This window comes from Tenrec ecaudatus, chromosome 17 (assembly GCF_050624435.1).
Source record: "Tenrec ecaudatus isolate mTenEca1 chromosome 17, mTenEca1.hap1, whole genome shotgun sequence".
Taxonomy (NCBI): domain Eukaryota; kingdom Metazoa; phylum Chordata; class Mammalia; order Afrosoricida; family Tenrecidae; genus Tenrec; species Tenrec ecaudatus.
The window spans coordinates 30,725,078-30,750,715 of NC_134546.1; the positions used below are offsets into that span (position 1 = coordinate 30,725,078).

A 25,638-nucleotide genomic window follows, 5' to 3' on the forward strand; every position below is an offset into this window, starting at 1 on the left:
TTCTAATCACATCTCGATAAAAACAAAATTCTACAGTTGTTCTTCAAGAAGTAGTATTATATAATTTACCATGTAGAGGTAAAAATATATAAATCGGTATTTAACATTTGAAAAAAATTTTAGACGGTATTATGAAAAGTTCATGGAAACATTCCATTATCTTTTAATTCCATTTTTTCATAAACTTTCAGCACTTTCCTTGTATTTTCTGGGCTGATTTTAAGAGAGAACTGTTATATCTAAAACTATCAAAATAAATTTGTATTATCAAATAAATATAACTTGTTTACATGTTTCAAGCCTTAGCTAGATCTCAATAACATTTATCAGATTCTGGCTAGTGAGCTGGACATTAAACATGATATAATACATGTTTAATTCATTCACATGATATAATACAAGTGTAATGTATTCACACCTTCACTTAAGTATTTCAGTTGTTATTAAGTAGGTATACATACTGAAACCACGTCTGGGCTCTTGTCAAGGGCAGGGATCACATCAGATGTTTTAAGACCCTGGGGTGGGACTCCAGCAGCTGATTCAAAAGAAAGCCCACTGGTTGCTGTTGAGGCCACTGTGACCCCTAATGGCTGCCAACACGCCCCAGTAAAAGTGTCTCCCTCCCGGCTTTCAGGATCTGATTTTTGAGGCCATGCCTGTCTCCTATTGCCTCTGGGTGGATTTGAGCCACCAATTTTCAGGGTAGCAGCCAAGACCAATAACTGTTTGCCCCATCCAAGGATTCCACAAAAGCTCAAGAGGTGACCCTAACCCTAATTCTAATGCATGGGTGGTGAGGACCCACTGCGGCATGTGAAACAAACCTCCACAGCGACAGGGGCAAGGACAGGCTGTTCTCCGTCACCTCTTAAAGAGAGTAGGACAGGAATAAAGTGGTTTCCATGCCTTGTAAGTTATGTGCCCTCGTTTTTCACATAATTATTATGGTGGAAAGGGTCTCTTCAAACAGAAGGGTAGTTATTTAACTTGATAACAAAATCAGAAAGCAACATCTAGGGAGGGAGGCAAATTCCAATTGTTACTTTTAAGAGGCTAAGAAATAATATTAATTGAACGAAGCGGTGACTTTTGGTAGGTGACCCGGAATGTCTATTTCTCATTAAATGATGCACTGCTCTCTAGTGAGTCTAGTGAACATTAATATAAAAGAAAATTTAAAGCCATTGAAAAAGAGCAAAAAGCAAATGAAGAAAACACCTATTCACGAAAATCTACAAAAATTCAGTAAGCTTTGGCAGTGTGTGGTATCTGAAATAAGCCCACTCCCTCCTTCCCCCTGCCAGCTCCGCAAGGCAGAGACTCTACTCCAGGCGGCTGTAACCAAGATACAAGGTGCCTCTCCTCCCAGCTACCAAGCAAAGGGCATTCTTTCCTTCCGGGAGGAGCGGCGCTTCGGCATTTCGCATCATGTCCCCAGCTGCCAAGTCCTGGCTGAGTGCAATCAAGAGGTGAAATCTCCCTTCTTCTGCCGAACACCCCCTTCTGAAACAAAGGCTCTACTTCGAACATAGTACACTAAGAACATTGGGGTCCCGGTAACCTTTCCTCTGGTTCATGAGGCACTAAGATGACTTTAGCCTACTGCCCCATCCCCACCAATGGCTCATTTTTTTCAGAACAGTGGTGTCTGCTGACAGAAGACTGCCTTTCATCCCACCCACCCACCCCCAATTCCAGAGCACAGTCTCCAAGATGTCACCAGAGTGGAGAAACCAGTCATAAAACAGACAGTGCTTAATCTCTTCCCACAGAAACAAACTTCATTTGCAATCTAGAACAGAGACATTTCCACCTAAGGGCACTGAAGAACAGTGGATAAAAGTTATGATAAAAGGCAATTGGGAGAGATTAATGAATATAATGGACAGAGCCCACATAAAGGCCAGCTAACTTGCACATGTCAGAAACGATCTTTAAAGGACTCATCATTTGATTGGATTTGTTTGTTGAAAACAATAAAGCAACACAGTGGAGTTGAACAGGGAGGTGTGCTTAGGAAAAGAACGGAGGAAAGTACTGTCATCCAGGAGGACTGTGGCAGTCTCAAGGCTCGCCCTCCCTCTGGGCAGAGGAGGGGGAAGGAAGGACAGACGACTCAAATAATCCACCAAGGAACTAACCAAATAAGCGGGGTGTGGGGGGTGGAACAGGCCCCAGGATCGCTACACTAGGATATTTAAAATGTTCTGTTTCCAAGAAGAAAATTATGCAAGGCAACAGGAAAGTCTGACCCATACAGCAGAAAGAGAAGATAACAGAGGCTGCCTGAGAGCGCCACTAGAGATCAGATTAATAGAAACATGCTCCAGAGTGGCAGTGTTCGTATATGTTCACAGAATAAAGGGAAGCATGTGAAAGCAGCATGATGACAATGTTGCATTGAATAGAGAGCAATTAACTATCAATGTAAAGAGAAATACTTTTTAAACAGAATCGAATGGAAATTCTAGAGTTAACAACTAGAGTAACTGAAATAAATAACTCACTAGAGGGACTTACAGAAGATTTGAACTGGCAGTAGAATGAATTGACAAATTGAAGATCAACCAATAGTTTAAGCCAAGAATTGAGAGGAAAAAATAAAAATAAAGACAGACTCAAGATAAATGCTAGATACCATTAAGTGCACTAATATACACACAATAAGAATACTTGGAGAGGGGGAAGAGAAATACATTCAATAAAAGTAAAACTGAATATTCCCTAATTTATTAAAAAACAATAACCTATATGTTCAGGAAGCTCAACAAACTCCAAGTAGAATAAATACAAAAGGCCCACAAATACCTGTATCACAATAAAAATTCTGAAAGTTAAAGTCAATCGTAAACCTTAAAAGCGGCAAGAGAAGGGTGGTGCACTCCTGAAAAGAGGACTCTCAAACGATCGACAGGATTTCTCAGCAGAAACTACGGTGGACAAAAGACAGCGGTGACATGGAAAGTGCTCAGAGGGAAGAAACCCTGAACCCAAACTCCCAGATCCAGCAATGCTGTAGTTAAAAAAATGAGAGCAACAAAAATACTTTCCCAGATAAATCAAAACCGAGACAATTATTTATAGGCCGATCTGTGGTCAATAAATATTAAAGGAAGCCCTTTAGGCTGAAAGCAAACGATTCATATGCATATCAGTGCCTCAGAAAAGGCAACTAGGTACAGATACTACAAATGCATATTTGTTACTTCTTCTCTTAAATTATTCTAAAATCCAACTCTTAAAATATGTATATAATATATTGCTGGGCTTACAACATTTAGAATTGTGAAACGTCTGCTAATAATAGTACAAAAGAGGTGGGTGGGTATAGAGCTGTCATGGGCCGGGAAATGATGAACTGCCAATGTAGTAGTTAAAACAGCACATAATATTGATAGATGTGATATGTATAAAAATAACACTTCCCTAAAATGAAAGGAATATGGAATAAAGAACCGATGTTTTGCTACGTTACTTAAACTGCCCTACTATAAGTCTGAGCTTCACACTTCTAAGTCAAATACTCTTGAGAAAAAACAAAAATGTAGTGAAAAACTTCAACAATAAAATTAAAATCCTATAGAGGAACAAAAGGTTATGAGATATATAGGTATAAAATTTCACTAGAATTCCTAACAAGCCAGAATATTATGAAATATGTCAGGAATACTTACTTCTCAAACCACAGAGTGAGGTTAGTGGTGTGCCGAATCATTTTCAGAAGATTAGGAGAATTAATTTCTTTGTCTTCTTTTGTCCACACACTTCCAACTAATTCTGATGGCTGTACCGCTCTAAAATGATTAAAATATAATGCTGCATGTACTTTTCCTTCCAATATATTGTTTTATTAAGTAACTAGTAAATAAAACTCTTATAAATATACTTCCTATACCAACAAAAGTTTACGGTATAATAAAAACATTACAGTTATGCATCTTTCTCTGTAGATCTTTTTTAAGTTTCATGCATGTGCTTGTGTATGTCTTCTGTTATTTTATACTGGCATTCTGCTTGAACAAGACTGGGGCTATTTCACAGTATCTTTTCTAACACTGATAAATATTCCTTAACTAAGTGTGATAAAGTGTGACCTAGTAAGTTTGGGATAATTCTTTGAAATAAGGATATAAGTCAGTAAAGGCTAATATACTAATCATTAGCAGTAATGATCTTTGTTAAAAAGATATCTGTAAATTTGGCTCTTTTTCATAATTTGTTATTAAAAAATTACACAATTTAGGGTGACATTCTAAACCCCATTTAAAACCCAAACAGGCATTATTTGAAATAATAGTTATATTAATATACTATAGAAATCAAAGACAGCCTAGAAAACTAAAAGAGGCCATCATTTAAGCTCACCACAATGCTAGTTAAAAACCAAGTTGCCTCTGAATCATTCCAACTCAGATGACCCACACGTGTCAGAGAAGGACCGTGTGTGCTCCTTAGGGCTTCAACAGATTACATCACCAGGCTTTTCTTCTGAGGTGCCTCTGAGTGGACCTTTTGGTCAGCAGCCAAACAGATTAACCTGTTGCACCATGCAGGCACTCTACAACAGGGGCTCACGTGTGTCAACCCTTGCTTTATGCTAAACAGCCCAGGTGGCACCATTAGGTTAAGTGTTGGGCTGCTGACTGCAAGGCTGGTGATTTGAAAACATCAGTCACTGGTCTGGAGAAAGATGGAGCTACCTGTTCTGTAAAGATGTATGGCCTCAGAAACCCTGCGTAGGGTCGCCATGAGTTGGAACTGACTCGATGGCAATGGGTTTTATTTTGTAGTAGGCACTGTATTAAACAATTTATATATATACATGTTACCTACACCCACTCATTTATCAACCGTCTCGTTATCCAACATTTCACAATAGTATCTGACTATTTTATGCATTAATAACGTATGGCAGTAATGAATAGCTAGGTGTAAAGCAAGAATAATATTGGTTGTCATGGTTAAAGTTATGTGTCAATTGGCTGGGCCATCATTCTTTGTGGCTTGAAAGTTATGTAATAATGTAATCTGGCTAAAATGTAACAAGGCAGCCATCCTCCATTTTGCGATATATTGTAGTCATCTTCTATTTTCACATGATGCTGATCTTTGCAAAACAAGCTGGTCTTTGGAACTTAACCATGTTGATAATGAGGAGTGGGTGTACTTGAAACCTTGCAAGAACCCATGAGTAGGTACTGTTATTAAACCTATTTTACCCTTGAGTAAACTATGATGTAGAGTTAAAGGCTGCATTGGGATATTAAAGTTGCCCAAGGAAACACAGTCAAGATTTGTACCTAGCTTCACCAATGAGAGATGACAGAGAAACAAATATAAAACAATCAAAGCAAGGGGAACCACCACAGTTGAAAACCAGGACTGCCTTCTGTGCGCCAAGCTATGCTGCCGAGCCTTTCATGTACTGTCTACTTATTCCTTAACACAACCCTACAAGCAAGAAGCCAAGCTTTCACTTAAAAAATAATGCAGTTGCAATGATTCCCCATGAATGTAAAATTACATACCGGTACAGATCTGACTCGAGTAACGTGAGTTGTCGAGCAATTTCTATTGGGTGTAACGTGAGCAGGTCAAAAGTCTCTATGTGCCCAGGTCTGCTTATATGCCACTCAATCGTGGGAGGTGAGCTCTGAAATGTAATATTATGGCCTGGTCCGTTGTCTCTTGCAATTTTTTTCCTTTGGATTATCTTAGTGATGGATTCAACCCATTTTTTCATTGCTTTACCTGAAAGATGTTACATTTTTTATATAACACTTTGATGTTTTTTACTCGATATTTTATGAAAATTATTTAAAATTTCACAAGTGATAACTGAATACATCTTTGCTATAAAAAGCTCCTATGTTCACAATAAACAGTGAAAGCTTTCCTCTCCATCACCACATGGTGGGTACTCATGGTCATTCTTACAGATCCTTTCAAAATAACATTAGAAAGCAACATATGTGTAGCAATTTTTTTCCACTTCGGTGTTCTGAACCTCAGAAATAATATTAAGAAATATTATCATCCTCAAAAAAGGTCTATCTTACACAAAATAGGATTGATTAAGGATTAATACTGTAGTTAATAAACCAAAATATGCCAGAAGACTGATTTCTTCATACTAGTGTGTTTCTCTGGGGCTCTTTCTGCTCATGAAGGTGCTCCTTCTGTGTACTGTAAAATGGAAAGCAAACTTGTCTAAGATATCCTTTTGTACATAGGCTCTTAAAGCCATAAGAGAAATGTTGTATATTGCCAAGTCTGTGTCTTCACTGTTATTAATGAGAAAACTGAAACCTAAGTGATGAGCCCACCCCAGAGCTGGTTCACAGCAGGGTTATGACGAGAACTCTTGGTTTCTCAACTCTCCAGTGATCTTGCTACTGTGCTCTGCTGCCTCTAGTCACCTAATTGTGGCCCAGGTGACCTCCGTTGGTGGGGCCATAATGGTACAACAGTTCCTAACTGCCCTCTGGTACACGTGCTTTCAGATAAGAGGAGTGCCGAGCTTACATTGACATGAATTCTAAACGAATCTGTACGTTGATTCACTAAATGAAAATACCTTAGGGTTAACAGTGTGCTTATTTAGCAATTTGAGGGTCAAAATTCTTCATGAAAGTCCGCAACAATTTTCAAGTGGCTATGCTAACATAATTATAAATACCTTTTAATACTGAGCAGTAATGACATCAAGTAATAGTCACCATATCGGCATTTTAGTACATATAACACTAGACCATTTATAAAAACTCATACCTCTTACTGTTCCAATAAATTCCTCCATTCGTTGCAAAAGATCAGCATCTCTTTCAAAATCATAAAAGTGGTGCTCTACCCAGTGCCGGCACACATTTAATACTCTGCGGTATTAACACGCAAAAAAAAAAAGAATAGCTGAATTACGTGGGAAGGCAAACATACGTGTTCTAGCATAATGAAGGCATAAAAGAAATTACAGTAACATTCTAAATGATTTAGCCTTATCAGTGGCTTAGCACAGAATTAAACATTCTGTGTGAAGATTTCTATAATCCGAGGAGCCTGGCTAGCCCAGTAGTTAAGCGCTTGCCACCACCCGGAAGGTCAGTCGTCCCCACGAGCCACTGGGCAGGAGGAAGCTGTGGCAGTCTGCTGCCGTGGGAGTGTCAGTCAGTCGGGAACCCTGGCGGTGGCTCCCCTCTGTCTGACAGGGTGGCGGTGTGTTGGAGCCAAGTCTATAGGGAGTTGAAGTCAAGTCTATAGCGTGGCTCTGGAGACCATTAATTCTAATTGTTGCTTTTATTTGCTTCACTTATTGTATTTGCTGCTTCTTCCTGTCTTGGGCCATGACGCACAAGTTCAATAGAGACTTGTTTACGGCAATTATCTACTAATGCTTACCGCAGCTGTACAGGCTGTATATATTCTTTCCTAAACCTTTTTAACTCCGCACTGAGGGGCAGACCTCCATTCTCTAAAGCTATGCGATCAGCTTCTGTTGGCTCAGGCTCTGGGATTTCAAACCTAACAGAGAAGAGAACAAACCCATGAAAACACAGATCATAGCAAATTGTACAAATAGATGAAAAATAAATAAACAACTGGTCAGTACTATCAGAGAACAATGAAAAAATAACTAGGTGGGATGTATACATCAGTGAAAATAAGTGAGGTTACTATAATGCCAAGGTGAATGGTCTTTACTTTGCCAATATTGCCAGGCTTAACTGGAGATGCAATAAATATATATAGAAAACCGAAAGTCAGTGTCCCATAACTAGCAGGAGCCCGGCGATGTGGAGGGCTGCAACCTGACTGCTCGCAGAAAGCTCAGCAGTGTGAGCAGGGAGGAAGACAAAGTTGCTTATCCCATAAAGACCCACTGCTTTGGAAACCCTGGAAGGGTCACAGTGAGTCGTTGGAATCTACTCCATAATTACGGGGCAGGTGTTAATTGTTAGCTGATGGATGTTACTCTAAATGAGCTAACAGAATTTTTAAGGGTAATGTCTGAAAAACAGCCTGCCATTCATTTGGGTGGAAGAAATATTTTCGTTGGTTAGAGTATTTAATCCCTGAAAGCTCCATTTCCTTCCACACGCAGCACCTGGGAAAACATCTGTTTAGAACATCTAAAGTAACAAAATTTGAATCTCCAGAGTCTCAATTAATACCATTTCTATATAGGTGTTTAACGTGGTCAGTCCTATAAATTTGCTATTGTACACACTGAATTTCCATGTATACAAGAATATCTATTTATATATTTAAATGATCGTAAAAGGTAATCTTATAAAGTCAATGGCCATCTAAGAGAGATTTAATTTATTAAGAGTTATTCATAAACGTCAATTCCAAGAAACATAAAGATCTTAACTCAGTTTCTTTTAAAAAACAAACAACTTAAGCATTTTAAATCGACAGACCTTTCTATGATAAGACTCAGTAGTTCTTGAGGTTTGCAAAAGGATCTGTATGTGGTAAGAAATGTCCGAACAAAATTGGGATCTAAGAAGAAAAAGGAAAAATATAAAGCCTTTGATTCGGAATGATTAAAACTATTATTTACATTTCAAAAGTAATCCACTAGAAAAATTCCAAAATGTCTTGAGACACACAAAATGCTTTGGGCTTTGTACTCCGCTGCTCATCATCTCTTCCTAAATTAATGGCAAAAAGATTAAAATTCTATAGCAATTTCCATCTTGCCCTTGGCACACTCTGTCCAGCTGCCTTGGTCTTATGCTTACCATCAGCTACAATAATGGGAACTAAAAGGTAGAGGGCCAGCAAGCAACTAGGCCCCCACCTGCTGCCCAGATGGCAAAGCATCTAGTTGAGCAGGCTTCCCTCTCTGAGGAAGAGAATGGCCAAGGCCACAACCCATTACTTCCCCACACTGGTTTACCCAGGATCAGTCATCTCAATCTCTTTAAATCACATTAAGAGAGCATATAACAAGTCAGATCGTATCTAGGAAGCAGATTAAGTTAAACTGCTTTTAAATGATTTGCCAAATGACTTAATTAGAATTGCTAAAAGATGCTTACAAATACTTATAAGCTATTAAATCTATACATCTTGAAAATACGTTCGCATGCTCGCGTTTACAACTTTCAATGACTTGTATTTCAAGTGGTCACGCAAAGAATGCAGTCATAGGAGCAGGCGTCTGAACTTCACCCATGAAAGGCCCTACGTTTAACTCCCTGAAGTCAACAGGAGGCTGCAGGGCTGGGAGCGCTTGGCCAGGCCTTGCCTGAGCCCTTCCAAGCCGCAGGGAGAGGCTGCTGCCCTCTGCAGGAGAGACGGGGTCTGCCCTCTACATAATTAGGAGAAAGCCATTTTTTCCACCATGGGGGAAAAACCCAAACCATTTATTTCTGTCTCTCAAATTTCAACCGAGGGCCACATTTTGTGTTTTGAAATAGTGAAAAACTCGGAGGGGAGAATTCATTCACCTGAGTCTGAGGCTGGGAGCACAGCCGCGTGATACATTCATTGAGGGGGGTGACCGCCTTATTTTCATGAAGCTACACAAGGCACTCATTCCTTTATTGAAAGTACAATTCGTTTTATTAGCTGAGGATTTGGCAAGAACCGGAATTTATATGTCTGGGACATTTCTATTCAGGCACCTTCTATCTCATTAAGAATGACCCTAAATTTGGGCTTCATTGAAATATTTATGCTCTCTTAAATTTTCCTTCAAAAAAATCCATGGATTTATCATAAGACAACTCTATCTCCAATCTACTGATCTATGTGGTCATTTAAAAAATGAATCAACTCCAATATCAGACAGACCGCCTTGAATTGCAGTGAAAGCTCAGATGATAGCAAGACATTGCTTTCAAACAGCCCCCTTGTCCTCGAGCTTCCTGCTTTCTGGGGCTAGAGTGAGTTACTGATCAAAGTAATTGAGCTATAGCTAATCCTTTAATAATCCTCTTTGTTGGTATTTTATTGTCTTCAGTTACAGAGTTCCTCAAATGTTAAAGACTAATGTCTCAACCAGAAGAAAAGATTGTAAAACAGAAGCCTGTACAAGATTTTAAAAAAGAGCTTTAACCCGGTTTCATCACAATCCTCCCTTCTCAAGAATCTTCTTCCTGTTCTGCAAATCTATTTGCAAGGTGAGGCTGCTCAAAACAGCATGTGTTCAAGAAGCAAGCCAACAGCTCAAGGTTGGGGGAGAGAGCCCACCCCCTCTAACATAGTGCTCCCTCCTGTCCCTGAGCTGTGCGCCAAGCAGAGGGCGCACCTTCCCCTGGCTTTTAAGAAAACCTTACTTCAGCTCGCAGGTCTAAAATCAACACCCATTTCCTCTCAAACCTAAGTCGCCCACGTCAAGCTAAAACAATTGTGAGAGAGCAATTTCAAAACAGAATAAAAACAAGTTCTAACCGAATCAAAGCATGTTTTAAGCAAACTTCTAACTTTTAAGGTGCCCTATAATAAAACAGACTTTTCATCTTCTTGAACCCAAACGTTGGCCATTTCTGCACCGTGATACTGCTGGGAAAGCCATGATGTGCCTAAGGCCCCATCCGCCAACCAGACCACAGCAACCTTGGGGTCTGCGAGACCACAGTCTCAGGGAGCTCCGCGTGCTTTATTCCCGATGGTTTCGGTGGTATTCCTATTGAGCATAACGAAGAAGACCAAGACTCATCCTTAGGTACTCAGTAGTGGTGGGGATGGACACAGAACCTAGACTGTGTGAGTCCTGATTTGGTGCTCTTTCTACATTATGCAATCTCCCTGGGTAAAAGATCCCCTAAGATTGCCACAGCTGAAAAAACAAAATGTGGAAAATTAATCCATGAGCTCAATAATCACTATAGAACTGTATATACCTGATTAGCTCAGAATGTATGCATTGACTGCTAATTTGGGTTCAAAGCATCTCAAAGTCTGATAATTAACAGTCTGTGAGTCTCAAATTCTGGCTAAGCCTTCTTCCAGATTTTAGGAAGCAACAGCTGTGCCTTCCTGTATACTGTATCCAGAGGCAGGGCTTCTGGACAGAACCCGCCCACAATCAGCACTGGTGGGCTCGGTTCCTAAAGTGACTCAAACTTATGTTGTTTTTAGTTTCATTGGAAGTGAGTGAGAATGGTTTTGCCAAAAAAAAAAAAAAAGTAGAAGCTAAAAATAAACCGAGAAAATTTGGCAATAGCTTAAGTACTTTCAAAAATATCCTAAAGGCTGCATATATTCCCAGGCTAGGTATTAATTTTACCTAGATTCTATGTTTAGTCTAAAACAATTGAAATTTGCTAACACATGAAAAACATATCAAGAGAGGACACAACATTAGTATTTGACATTTTAAACACAAGAGGATACCGGGGACTTAAGAAGTTGGTGGGGGAATTCCATTATTTTTTAATTGCATTTTTCCACAAACATTTTGAAGCCACCCGTAGACACCAGGAGTCAGAATCGACTTGATGGCAGTGGGCGGGGTTGATTGTTTTATTTCTTCTGCAGTGACTTCCCCACGTCAGTGGCTGTGACACAGACCATGTCACCCAAACCCGGAGACCTTTACCTTATTGATGATGCAAATGACTCAAATAACTTGATATTAAAAACTGCCCATCAACAAGGCAGGCTGTGCCATTTTTTTAAGATGGCGAAGCACGTACATTTATTAGGCAGTGGCACTAGCTAATTTTGTACTGCTTTGGCTGTACAGATTAGAAAATTATATACCAGAAACATATGGGAGGCAAATACCTTAAAAAAACAAAACACCCAAGCCTGGGTAGGTTTGGTTAAAAACTGTAGCGTGATCCAACATTCACCAAGAAAATGAAAACAGTCAGTAATGATGTTCTCATCCACCTCTCTGCTTATCGTGCGCTTGCGGAGATGATTCTAGATTTTAGAAAGATGCTCTTTCTAAATCCTGGGATTCAGGAGGAACGAGGGAAATATTTTTTCTCTCTCTGCGGTTCTTCTCTCATCATCTCAGGCAATGTGAGTCTTGTACTTGACTCTGGAGCCCACCCCCTGACAATTCCCAGGGCAGCTCTGCTTCCCTCTGTGTCCAGCCACCGCCTCTGCCCGCAAGCCATGGCTGCACCAGGTTGTTTCAAACATGGGCTACAACGGTCATTTTCTGCTGCCTCCCTAGCTGCCTCTTTCTCCCTCGGTCTCAAACTGTTGTTTGCCTAGTAGTTTACTCCATCATTCTTCAGAACTTTAGAACTCAGAATGTACCTCCATTAATGTTCAGAATACAGTCTACTAGATTTGAGTTGGTCAATCCAATCTTTTGTTCTTAATGCCCCTATTGTGAATGACACTTGGCATTTTATTTCCAAAGTCAATAAGATTCCTGAAAAAATATTTATTACATCGTTTTGATGACAAGAACTGCCCCTCCTCCACCACCATAGAGAAGCACTGTTCATCAGGATGTCTGCTCATGTGATAACTCTCTCTTTAGTACAGCCGTTTAAAAAGCTGCAAGACACAATAAGCTCCTCAACAAGGATTTATAAACAATCACTCTTGAATTCCTTAAAAAGGAAACAGACGCTATGCTGACGCACAAACATTTTAAAAAAAAACGTATCAGAGAGTTTAAAAATAGCACAGCACTGCCCTATAGATCAAAATTGTTCAAAAGATTCAAACAGCTAACCACCTCAGACGGAGAATACATAGGACACAAATCCAAAAGAAAGGTAGTGTGCATTTCTGAGGGTTTGGGGGCATAACGTGGCAGGGAGTGTTTTATGGAAAAATATAAGTGGCTGGAGTTTTTTTCAATGCCACAGTCCATGAAAGAGACGTTCCCCGTCCATGGGAAACACCCTTTTCTCTACACTTCAGCTTGAAAGGCATGTATCATCCCTATAATGCCCTTCTGAGTTATTATAGCTACCCCGAGGTTATCTTGTATTGCTAAATTTGACTACCAAGCCAGATAGAGCACTTCCAGACACGTTTCTGCATTCTCGATCCTGATAATTACTTTGTACTGCGTGTCCTGTAGCCCTGTACCAACAGAGAAAGTTCTAGGCCCGGCTGCTTCTCACTGGGTACATTGCTTTGTACATTTTACTCTACAGTCAGGAGATACGTCTTTTCATGTCCTTGCCACATTCAGGACAATCCTTTTGACTGAAATTTTAAAAATTTCCCCCTCAGTATTTGCGACAAATACTGATCTGACATAGTTAACAAATTATGATATATAAATACGGAATTAAATCAAAGTATAAATTAATCTCTTAAAAACAACTGTTCACTTTCTAATTCACCCAAATTCCTCCCAACTTCACTAAAGTTTTCTTTCACAGAGCAACCTACACTAGACTAATGACTAGATTTGTCACTAAATACACTTACAATGACCAGTATTTGACTCCACTAAAGTTTTTGTGTTAACATGAAATTTTATCTATAGGCAGAATTTATGATCTATTTCAAAAGAAAAAAAAACTGAAAAATAGACCTAAGTTTGTCCAGATATGAGCATTCCACTTACATCACTGATAATTCAAGCCAAATAAGTCATTCCTTTTGTATTTATTATTCAACATAATGCATTAGAAAATTGTAATATTCTAATACTTTACAATGTTCACCTTGTCTGAGTCGGTGTCATACAGTGCAAACATACTCTATTAGAAACCTACTCTCTGGTCCTTGTTCTGCATTTAACATGTTAAACCTATTTTCTGCAAATATAAGCTAATGGATATTTCCCATGAACTTTCGGGGGTTGGTCATCTTTTCTAGCATTAGAAATCTACAGCCCCCTTTTGTCTAAGCACTTGAAAGATCCAATCTCGGTGGAAGCCACGTGGAAGGAGTGGGACTCGGCTCGACAGGAGTGAGTGTGACTTTGAGTGTTTTGAAGCCAGTTTCTCCTCTGCTTTTGAAGACCATGCCGGACAAATCTATACTAGTTTAAAAAGTACAAGGACTGTCTTACATCATTAGTTTAATTAGGTATTCACATGTGTTATATTCATTGTCTTTTAGTCTTATAAATCTACATAACCAATAAAGACAAAAGGTAAATTTTCACTTTTGTTTTGGTGTGAGCCATAACTTATACTGTATATTCTCCAATAAAAATACCAACCAACTAAACTGAACCCCAAATCCCCCTTTTTTGGGGGGAGGTTGAAGAAATGCAGGACAGGAAGATTAGACCAATCGGCCTTAAACTAAGTGGTCATTTCATCTGTTATCTTGGAACTGAAGATAACAAAGTCCACCTGAGCTGGAAGGAATCTTGGGAATAAGTGCGCTAACCTTGGGAATGACTTGCTGTAACACTGACCCCAAACGTTAGCTGTGCTCTTTTGGTAAACGTGAAAATTTTCGTAATGTTTCTTTCTATGACCCCCCAAACAAGTACCAGTGTGGGTCTTTTGTAAGCGTCAAAGGAAAGTTAGCGGGGCATGAAGTTAGCTTCTGAGAGTTAGCTTGCACACCTGTTGTGAGCTCAGTGACAGAGCTGCAGAGTGGCCCAAACAGGCTAGCCACACTCGTGTGTGTGTGTGTGTGTGTTGTCAGCGACAACTAAGGAGAGCTGCTGTGGGCTTCCCTGGCAGTGGTAATGTATTCACGATCTAGGTTAAGTTGGGCAACTAACCGCAAGATTGGGGTTCAAGCCCACCAGCCAATCTGCAGGAGAAAGATGAGGCTATCCTTGTGAAGGTGTGCAAAGCCTCGGAAATCTCTACAGAGAGGTCTTCATGAGTCAGATGCCACTCAATGGCCATGAGTTTGGTTTGGGCATTTTGTATTTCAAAAGAAAATGGGATGTGTGTGTGTGGGGGGGGGGGAGGGCGGGGGGAAGACAGCTCAAACAAACAAAAAAACAGTCACAGCTTAAAACCAACACAATGGTATCTGATTCCTTAAGAAATAAATGAAAGATTTTAAAAACAACCTTTTTTTAAAAGTAAAACTATCTTGTCACTTTAAATTTGGCAAAAATACTATTCAAAAGCTAAACACTGATAGGAAAGAGCAATTACCAAAGTGACTAAAAAATACCCCAACAGCAGTCCCTGGTGCGCAGTGCTGACCCTGCCAGAAGGGCCTGCAGCAAAGCAGGCATCTCTTTAGAAAGGGTCCTCGTTCCAAAAGTAAATTAAAAAGGCATTGCTGCCTTGAAATAAAAACACTTAATTGCAGTTCCAAACCTGCTTATTAGTCATCACAACAAATCAGGACTGCGGAAAGACAGCAGTTTAAAGAAAACCTTCATTGTTAATAATCAAGAGGGGTTTTACAGAAACAATGATATTAAGTTTTTTGGAATATGAAATGTCTTCTAATTCAAGTGTTACAGATTTTGATAAACCTCAGGGAGTCTTCCACAGTGTTTACCCACTTCTATTGCTGATGGGAAAAACAAAGCAGAACACAGAACTTCTGTCTTGCAAACAGACACAAAAAGCTAAGTACTAATTTTACTAGAAATAATTTAAGATCCAAAAAGAAAGGACATTCAGAATAAAATGGACCTTTAGTCTGTTTAAACTATAAAGAGTCCTGTGGATTCTCTAATGAGACACTTAAAAGTGAGGATAATGTGGTGAGAAGAGAACAATTTGAACTTTTTTTCTCTTAAAAGTGCCTTAAGGAGTAGCAAAAAGTGCTTCGCATTTGCAGATATAAGTTAATCTAATGAAACACCACCCCGTGGAAATTCTAGATCCTAAAGCATATACAGAGGGGTTAATGAAGATCAGTTAAATAGGAAGACCATGCTATTTACTGAAAATTGTTGCTATCAAAAATAGCTTTTTATTTTTTTAAACTCAGAGTATCTTTTTTCCCCTTTCCTTATAAAACCCTATATCAACCTACTCATATTCTCTGTGCTTTGGTTGTCTTTTGTGTTGTTTTTGGACTTAGTAGGCAAAAAGAAAAAAAAAATCCACCACCCAAACCCATTGTGAACTTGGAATCCCAGCTCACGGTTCTCTGTCTAATGTTTAGACTACTGCCTTTGACCGCCAAACAGTCTGTGCTTACAGAATGCAAACTGCTCTGTGAGGCAGCCTGTGGAAAGCACTAGTATGCTCCTATGAAACAAGAAGAAAAGGCCAGAGAAAAGCCTATCAATTAAAGACTAAAATAGAGTGAAATAAATAATAAAGATAACTGGCTTAATTACCCCCAAAGACGTGAAGAAATTGAAATGAATTGTATTTATCAACTGCTTTGAGATGACTCATAACAACAGAAATGCGATTTCACCTTAATTTTACTTTTTTTGCGGTAGCCGTAACAGTAGCAAGCCCGTGTTAGATAGCTGACTGTACATTAAGTAATGCCACTCATCCTTATCAAGGTGCAGTAATTAATGGGCATCTTTATAGGCTTAATTTAGCCACTGCCAGAATAGGTTCCAGAAGACTGGGAATCCACTGCTAAGACTTTACAAATTAGGGGTGGGAGATGGGGAGGGACTTTCCCCCCAGACAAGCATCTTCTAGAAACAGGAATATGTTCATGGAAGAAGTATGAGATGGAGGTTAATTTTCACATCCAGCTACTTAAGAATGGCATTTATTGAGGTTACTTTGCATTTCATATCACTTAATTGCCCTTGTAAGGAACCCTGGTGGCACAGTGGTTGAGCACTCAGTAACTAGTAGAACAGTCAGGAGGTGGATGCCATCAGCCACTCCGTAGGGGAAAGATGAAGCTGGTTATGTAATGATTACAGCCAACATGCTGGGGCAGTTCTACTGTGACTTGCAGGGCTGCAGATCAGTAGGAACTAACTAGTCAGCAGTAGATATAGTTTGATTTTTTGGGTATATGCCTTTGTAATTAAATCCTTATCAAATAAGTATACATAATATTTATAAAGGACTTTCACAACCAGTATTTATTCTTTCTAACAATATTCTGGTATAGCTAATATGTTGATTTTTTCCCGTTAAAAAAGACCTATGATCTGTCAGACTATCATGCTATTTTATTTGAAAAAAATATTTAATTACTACAGAAAATTAAGTACTGTATTTTTTCTTTCTTAGCCATTGTATTTTATTCTACCTGTAGCAACTTTCCTAGTTGTTTTTGGACATGTGTTTGTTTTTCTTTCTCAACAAAAAACTGCTGTATTGAGGTAAAATTGCTTTCTCATCTAACATCACTTGGTAAAAGGGAAAAAGGTACAAACTTAAGCTTCTAGATGACTGGATTAAGATGTGTGAGGAGTGGAACTAAGAAAAGGCAGTATTGTGTTTGTCCTACCAGCATACTTTTGATGATGAATCCATATTAAAATTGCTTGCTTAATTTATAATCAATGAAAAAGAGAGATTAAAGGGATAAAATACTTTGTAGACTAGTTTCTGCTGCTTCTCTAGTCTTATTGCTAGTACTTTCAAGCTGGACACATTTGGCCATCCTACCTCATTTTCTCACCTACAACTCTGGTTTTGAGTTTAAAAATAATGTACCTACGTAGGTCTGGTAGAAAAACAGAACATTTCAGTGAAACTCAGAACGCGGTATTTTTGGTTGAAAGAAAATAAACTTTACAAGTATGATAATCCAGAAGCCTCTTGCTGTTATAGTGTGTTTGCTATTTCCAGCTCATGACCTATAATGCAAAGAAAATCAGTTTGAAGAGGGCAAGTTAAAGTGACAGGGAACGTCCGGTTTCTTACCTGCATACATGTGGTATGTAAGCCTCTCTATCAGTTTCACCACAGTCCCTGCTTTGATAATTGGAATCCCAGCCTTGGGCTGTATGTTTTCTTCAAATATTATGTTCTCTTCGGAGTCGGGCTCAGCAAATCTATACACGTCAGCACTCGGCAGCCTCATCTGCTCCTCCTTCTCCTCCTGCAGCACCGTCACATCGAGCATTCTCTCCAGTGTGCTCCGGTACTGTAGAGAGATCAGCGCGGCCATCCAATTGTTTTTCTCCTCAGCGGACTTGGCAGAAAATATAACACTGTTTTCATCCTTTAAAATGATTTCAAATGCATGCTTGTAGTCATTGGTGTCATCTTTGTCATTAATTTGTACCTTTCTCATAAAAAACTTCTCTTTAAGACGATATTCTGCATTGCTAGCACCAGGAAGTCTTGGCTGCCCGTGATTTGATTTACAGCAAATCATCAGGCCATCAAAGAGAAATATGTGTCTCTCATGTTTGGCTCCGACACGCGTAAGAGTTCCTTCCATTATAAACTCATTGCAACACTGTCCGATGTCTTTTCCCTCCCAGCCGTCAATATTCTTCTGGATCTCGTTCATTTTCCTGATTGCTAGTTGTTTCCCCTTCATTTGTTGGCTGTAAAATCGACATGCAGATTCACTGGGATAAAGGAAAACATCATTAGCACACGTGGGCACAGAATCTGGAGGTCAGAGAAATAAGGGTAAACGAGAAGAACATCTGTAGAGGTTGCAAGTGATAAGGTGTTCGTTCGCTCATTGCCCAAATAGGCTCGTGTTACACAATCACACACATTTTGGGAAATTAAAACAACAGTGGAGACATTTTTTTTAGTGCTCTAAAAACAACTGAAAAATTCTACCCTATAAATCCAGACACAGAAGGATTATTTCTACTGTGGTTACTGAATACTTAGAATGGCCAATAGTAAAAGTACCCACAGGGAGGGAAGAAGTACTTTTAGACTGAATAATATTATTTAGAAAGTGCTTAACTGGTCTAAGATCCGGCACTGAGGAAACAGCAGCACACAGCACAGTTAGGAAACTGGAGGCAGGATGATCTGAATTAATGCCCGGAGTTCTACCATTCCGAAAATAAAGGTCACTGCTAATTACCCGGACAGAACAATGACGCCGACCTCCATCTACCCGGTCCATGTGGCTCTCCCTCTCCTTTAACTTACCAGTTGAGTGTCAGGAGGTCCTGTCTGGGAGCACGCTGGGAAAATGCACAAATACGAAAGGTCTTTCAAACAATAACACACTCGCTTGGCTTTGATGTCACTTCCTCTGAAAGACCAAGCTTGTCACTAAAACTATTTTCTTCATTGTTTACTTGAAGAGGGTGCGGGGAAACCTGAATTTATACCACAGCATGCAGGGTGAAAGCAGGGCCAGTGAAAATAAAGTGGAAATAAGTCACCTCAGTCTCCGCTTTGCAAGGCTTTTAGAACAGATTTTCTCCATGCCACTTTGAACATTAAGCAAAGCTGTTATTGCTTGTTTCAAGCACTCCTTGTCTTCTTGATCTTCACTCTTTTCTTCCAACTGCTGCAAAGCCAAAAGGACAGGTCTCAGCCAGCAGAACTGATGTTGACAAAAAAATAACAACAACCCTGCTTTCTGGAAGGATAAAGTCACACGGACGCAGTGCCTTCCACTACAGTAGCAGTGTCTGAAGGGTCCCTAAAGCCTTCTCTGTAAGAGCTTCCTTGCTCTTTTTGTGCATTACTGTGGATATGAACACGCCACTTTGCTTTCCCACAGGAAACAGAAAAAACACTCAAGGGCATCAATTGTGTTAAGAGATGGGGTACACTTTGTACACACACCCTGTCACAGGCAGGAATGTACAGTTTCTTCAACTGCATGCTACTGAGAAGCAATGAGGGGCATGATGTCTTTTTGAACTATTAGGGGATTGGCACGGCATTAGACTTCTCAACTCAGCGTAGAATTTTTTTTTTTTTAAGAGAATGGACTTGATCTCGACGTTATTTTAAGACAGGGGGACCAGGAAGATGGCAGGAAGAAAGGATGCGATACAGCGGGGGAGGGAACTGGAAGGCACAAACATCCAGGACCAGATGTTGACAACTGCTTTGTGACTCAGCAGCAAGTCACTTGACCTTTGAACCTAACTTTTCCTACCTGTCAGCCGAGGCTTATCTAGTGGAGCTAAGAATCAAAGCACTCTGTAAATGGTCATGCACCACATAGTTTTGTTTTCTTTGCAGTGCTACAAAATTGGCACCATTGGCATTATGAAGAACCCTGACAAAAGCTAAGAATTTGCACACTTAAAAACCTCGAGCACATTTTCTGTTAGTGGCAACTATACTACTCTGAAGTATATTTACACAAAGTCTCTTCTTAACAAGGACTATATCAAGAATTACTAATTATCAACACAGTCAGATTGCTGTAACGTAAGCAAGCAACCCATATATGATATGAATGATTATAAATAACAATTCAGTAACTTGTCAAACCTCTTTCATGCTATCTGAGAGGAAAAGCTACAAAGTAACATTTTTCATGAAACTAGGTAAGAACACATACATGCTACTTAACAGAAAAGACCTGAAATATAAAACCACAAAATATTCAAAGTAATTAATGGAGAAGTTTGTTTTCCAATATGCTTTACTATTCTTTACTGCTTCAGTACTTTAAGGATTTTATATTCTTGAGAGAATAGGCTTAAAGATCATCACCACACGTTTTTCCTACTTCCGGTAACAATTAGTCCCCCATACACCAGTATGTATAGATGAGCTATAGGAAACAAATGTCTTACCCAATACCCCAGACTATTTCTATAAAATATTTTATTTTAATACTCATGAATGTTAATTATTTTCAGATATTGTAGAATAAATGCCATGTTGTGAATTCTGTTTAGTACAAAGCTTTTATCCAAATTCATACACTCACTATTATGAATATATACACTGTTCTATTAATACACCTTCTCACCACACTGTCTAGTAGGGGCACAAAATATGCATACTTTTAGAAGGATATTGAGCATCAATTTGTTACATTAAAAAAATAGGGAGATTGTTTCCAAAGAATGAGATCTTAAAACCAATAAGTACATTATATAAAACCCAAAAAATCAAATACCTTTTATTCATAATATAGATATTGTTTTTCTCTGTGACAAGCTAGGCGAAAGCTAGCTAGGGCCAGGTGATCATAAAGAAAGGTACTAGTATGTTTATTTGACTGATATTACCAATAGGCTAGAGACTGGACTTCTCAAAGTACCTACCAACCCTTTACTTCTCTTAGGGCAGGATTTCTGGAGACATGAAGCGTTTCCAGCTACCGTATCAGAGCTAAGCTTCAGGGCAGCAGATAACCCAACACTGTGGAAAGTAAAGGGGAGACCCTAATGACACAGCACAAGCACCACTGAAAAGCGCTGTTTCGCTATTTCAGAAATTAGTCACTCAATCGTCCATAGACAGTCGAGTCTGTTTGAGCCTGTACTGTTTTGCCCTTTGATACATTTAAAACATATTCAAGCAAACATACCTAGAGACATCAGAAGCACACACAGTCTAACACATATAAACCACACTACGAAAAACAAATCCATTTAGACATGCATTTGATTTTCTATTCTAAAATGGTTTCAATTTTCGGAATAATTTTAACTGTAGCATTGCAAATACAGAAATATGCTGGGATCTCAAAAACATTAATATACTTTAAAACCACGAACCCAAAGTATTATTTCAAAATCCATAAATCTTTCCTGATTAATTTTAAAATGCCATTTTAACTTTCATAGCAGTAAGCAAACATCTGAAGGAAACCCCAGTGTAATAAATGACCTTTCCTAAAAGCGTTTATGTATGAAAATCCTTTCTCCTCTAAGGTTCTCTTACCTAAGAGAGCTGATTTAAACTGAGCCCTGGTGTGGAATGATTCAAGCTAACTACTACACGGAAAGGGTGGCTTTCTGTTGCTACAGAAACAAAGCAGAGGCAATTACTATGCAAATGAGACTGCACAAAGGAGCATCCTCTTGTTACCAAAGTGACATTCAATACCTGGCTCTTCAGGGTGCCTGCTGGACGGCACAGTGCAACTGCAACCCAGTTTAAGTTTCCAAATGCGGCCCATCTAAATCCTATTAAAATGACCAAATCCTGAGATTCTGTTGTCAGATGTTTGTGGTTGTACTTAAACTGACCTGGGTGGTTAGCTTCTGAGCACAATGAAAACTCAAGTACTTACAGAAATGATAAAATGGATCTTTTCTCAAGAATGAAGCCACTTTACCAGTGACTAGATTTTTTTTTTTTGGCGCCCATAGAGAATGGACAGGGCTCAATATGGTGCATGGTGTGTCCGGTGGAAACTCTGGGGGAGATGGGACTCGAAATTTTTTGGGGGAGAAGGCCACGAAATTTAAGAGGCTGTGAAAGCATATTCACAAATCATGTTCCAGGGTGAAGTCGTGTTGTACCTAATGTGTTCGACATGAGTTTAATTCATTCAGAAACATAATGGCTTCTCTTTGTTTAATAGAAGTTGAGTGTGTATGCTTTTATTTCCAGGACTCCAGTTTCTCCAACATGTGATTATAGAAAGCGAATACTAGTTTATGGTGGAGGCACACAGGACGAGAGCTCTGGTTCCATGGCCTTTTCATATGTAACCCAGCAAACAAACGTGACTTTGCAAAACAAGTGTTTAAAAAATATTCACTTAATGAATATTCACTTTTTCATTCAAACAGGTAAATGACAATGTAAAGGATGGCGAGGTATACAATGCATAGAAATAAAGATGTGTGTCTGAAATATGTACGTGCAAAGAATTTATCGTAAAATGTGAGCCAAAAAGCAACGGTGAGGATCACGTTGGTTTCGGAGTGCTGACTTGTCCGCTCCGCTCCGAGACACTAGAGCAGATGGAGAAGGGCCAGCTTGCGGAACAGACTTGCTGGCCCTCTCAATAAATGTATGAGATACTGTCCAAATTACTCCAGAGCTAATTAACCAACTCCCAATTCTGTTATGTAATCACTCCATCCACTGAAAAGGAGGAGAAGAAAAATAAGACATTCAAATATTCTTTCATGGCAGCAGGAGGCTGGCGACATAGCGATTGGGCTGCTAAGCACACGGTCACCAGTTTGGAACCACAAGCTGCTCCACAGGGTGCTTCTGCTCTTAGAGGGTCTGACAGGGGCACTATGAATCAGCACTGACTTGACGGCTGTGTGTGCGGCACGTGCGTGTGTGTGTGCGTGTGTGTGTTTTCATGGCAGCAGCACCCTTGAAAGGTCAGGAACCACAGCAGCTCCACAGGAGAAAGACTGGGCTTTCCACTCCTGTGAACAGCTCCAGTCTCAGAAACCCATGGGGGTCGCTGAGTCAACATGAACTTGATGGCAGTGAATACAGACTCTTAATGGAAACATCTGCCAGACCTTCCTGCCAATGAGCACAGGATGGGTTCGAACTGTTGGCCTTTTTGTTAGTGGTCTAGGGCCACCCAGTGGCCCTGCCAGTTACTCAACACCTCCCCACTGCCCCCGGGTTGATTCCCAACCCAAAGTGACGCCGTCTAGGGTTGCTGAGGCTGCAAATCATTCCAGGAGCAAATAGCCACGTCTGTTTCTGACACTGATCACAGATCCTGACACGGAAAGACCAGTGCTTACATGACTCCGCCACCAACTCTCCTTCCCATGACTCATACCATTTGTGAATAAGTCAGGAAAAAACCTCAGTATCATCTCTTCCTCAAAAGGTATTGAGCTGAAGTGATCTCACCCATGCACAAACTTTCATCATGCACAGATTGTTCAACCAGCACATGACGTACTAACAGTAATGGTAACTCTGGCCGTGTAAACGCTATTCGCCTCAAGCAAGCAGCCGACCGCTTACCAAGATGGCGCATCCCACAGCATAAGTAGCAGATTTTTCCTAATTGTAATGTATAGACAAAATCTTTTAAAAGATGATCAATTATTAAAAACCCAATAAAGTAGAATCTTGAGATACACATTATAACATGAGTTACAATTCACCATTAGGAAATAACCCCAAGTCCCCAGAGCTCTGAGATGGAAGTCACACATTTTTGAGATCACTGCCCCTGAGCAAGCTCTTTGTAGCTCACTTTGGAATTGCTGTTCTCACTTTCAGGCCAAGTTTAGTGACTATTAACTCTTCAAAGGAGTGAAGAATGTGAAATGAATTTCTTTGTCAAAAGAAAGATACTACAATATCTATATGAGAAAGAACTCATTATTGAATATATGAAAAAAGTGAAAACGATGTTTCATAATACCATTTTGTTATTAGTTTTTTTCAGAATGAAAGAAGACTTAGTACAGTAAAAATGTTTTTAGAACTCCCTCTAATTTGACTAATATACTGTATTGTTTGGGACTGTTTCAAGCGCCAGCATGTCAACCAAGCAAGGGGGGCGTAGAAGGGATGGGGGGGCAGGAGATGATTTAAGAGTAAGAGCAACTTCTGCAAAGTAAACTCAACCCATTTAAAATGTGCCCAATAATCCAAGGAAAAGCTCAATGAGTCCACCTCTTCCTAGCTTTGAATTGATCAAAATATATTTTCGGAATACCAACTGCTTTCCCAAGTACTCAAGTTGTAGCCCTGCATTTCACTTCCTGTTAGAAGACATCACAAATCCTCAAGAAAAATGAAACAAATACAACAGTGTATGTAGACCGAAGAGGTCTTGAGAACCCTTTTACTGAATAACGGGGGTGCACTCTGGACAAGACAACTATTGGAAGTCCTGGGAAAACCTGGGAAAGCAGGCCTGAGGCAGTGAGACAATCATTCCAAACAATCAACCCAGGAAGTGAGAAGCTGTGAGCTGGGGGCTTTCCAACCTGAGGGTTTCTCCAACCTCAGTGCCTACTTGGAGGGGATTAAAAGGGAAACCTGCAGCCCCAGGAACCTGCAGACCACGGTTCCTGAGGAAAAGTCTGAGCAAATCTGGAGGCCTGCGAACTGCAGAAGGGTTTCAGACCCCAAATCAGAGTAAACTTTCCCCAAATTCTGCTAGCTCGGACACTCTGCCCGCTGGCGGCAGCCAAGAGTCTGGTTAAAAAACATGCAAGCCAAGGGAGACTGCTCTAGAAGGACCCTGTGTGTATCCGTGAGCGCTGAGGTTCTGCTACTCAACCCCCCTAACATAACACCCCCCCCCCATTTATTGTGGTTAGAATAAAGTTTCCTGAGCAAACCCGTTTTCCTGTCAACTGGCCATACAGAGTTGGTTTTGTGCTATTGATTGCAAGCTCCATGACTCAAGTCCTTCATCCTGCCTGCGTCTCCTCTTCCCACCCCTCTTTCTATCCTGCCTCGTGCCCTCCTGCCCTCTGCACTTTGCTTGCAGTGTTTCACACTGAGTTCGTTTCCCAAGTGGAGGGCTTGCTGGTCTGAGGTGCAGAAGGAAGTCCAGCAGAGCATTTGGGAATGCAAGGGAAGCTCTCTAGGTGCAAGGGAAGAGTTTAGAGAGGGTGCTCCCAATCTGAATGGAGTATCAGCTCAATCCTAGGCCGAAGGCAAAATCACTCCCAAGGAAAGCTCCCAGGGAACCAGGCGGAAAAGGCAACAGATTGAAATCCTAAAAAAAAAAAAAAAGAACAGGGGCATCCGCTTCTGGACAACTCCGAAGAAGACACAGTTCACAGTTTGAGTCTGGAAAGCTGCCTGACTACTGGAATCAACAGATAACAATCCTTACGGTGCAACAGAATCCAGATGGCTCCCGAGTTCTCTGTAATGTTAGTGCCAGTCGTAGTGTGTCCTATAGGGCGGCTAGGCCTCGGAATTGACCGGAGGGCGACCAGCTTAGTTTGTAAGGGAGTAGATGCTGAGGCCTTCCTTCCCTGGATGCTCCACTGGGTTCTGTCCATCAGCCTTTCCTTTTGGTTAGCAGCCA

At 40.1% G+C, this 25,638-nt stretch overlaps 1 protein-coding gene across 2 annotated transcripts in view; it reads right to left on the bottom strand.

The window, feature by feature from the left end:
- Positions 1–25,638, bottom strand: part of SOS1 (SOS Ras/Rac guanine nucleotide exchange factor 1) — an 82,869-nt gene that overhangs the window by 16,701 nt on the left and 40,530 nt on the right. For both annotated transcript variants that reach the window (XM_075536105.1, XM_075536104.1), the window contains exons 9-15: positions 19,112–19,239; positions 17,670–18,325; positions 8,424–8,505; positions 7,399–7,521; positions 6,775–6,878; positions 5,532–5,754; positions 3,678–3,797 (exon numbers count right to left, since the gene is read on the bottom strand). In XM_075536105.1, the coding sequence (XP_075392220.1) occupies positions 3,678–3,797; positions 5,532–5,754; positions 6,775–6,878; positions 7,399–7,521; positions 8,424–8,505; positions 17,670–18,325; positions 19,112–19,239 (1,436 nt within the window). The remainder of the gene's footprint in view (positions 1–3,677; positions 3,798–5,531; positions 5,755–6,774; positions 6,879–7,398; positions 7,522–8,423; positions 8,506–17,669; positions 18,326–19,111; positions 19,240–25,638) is intronic.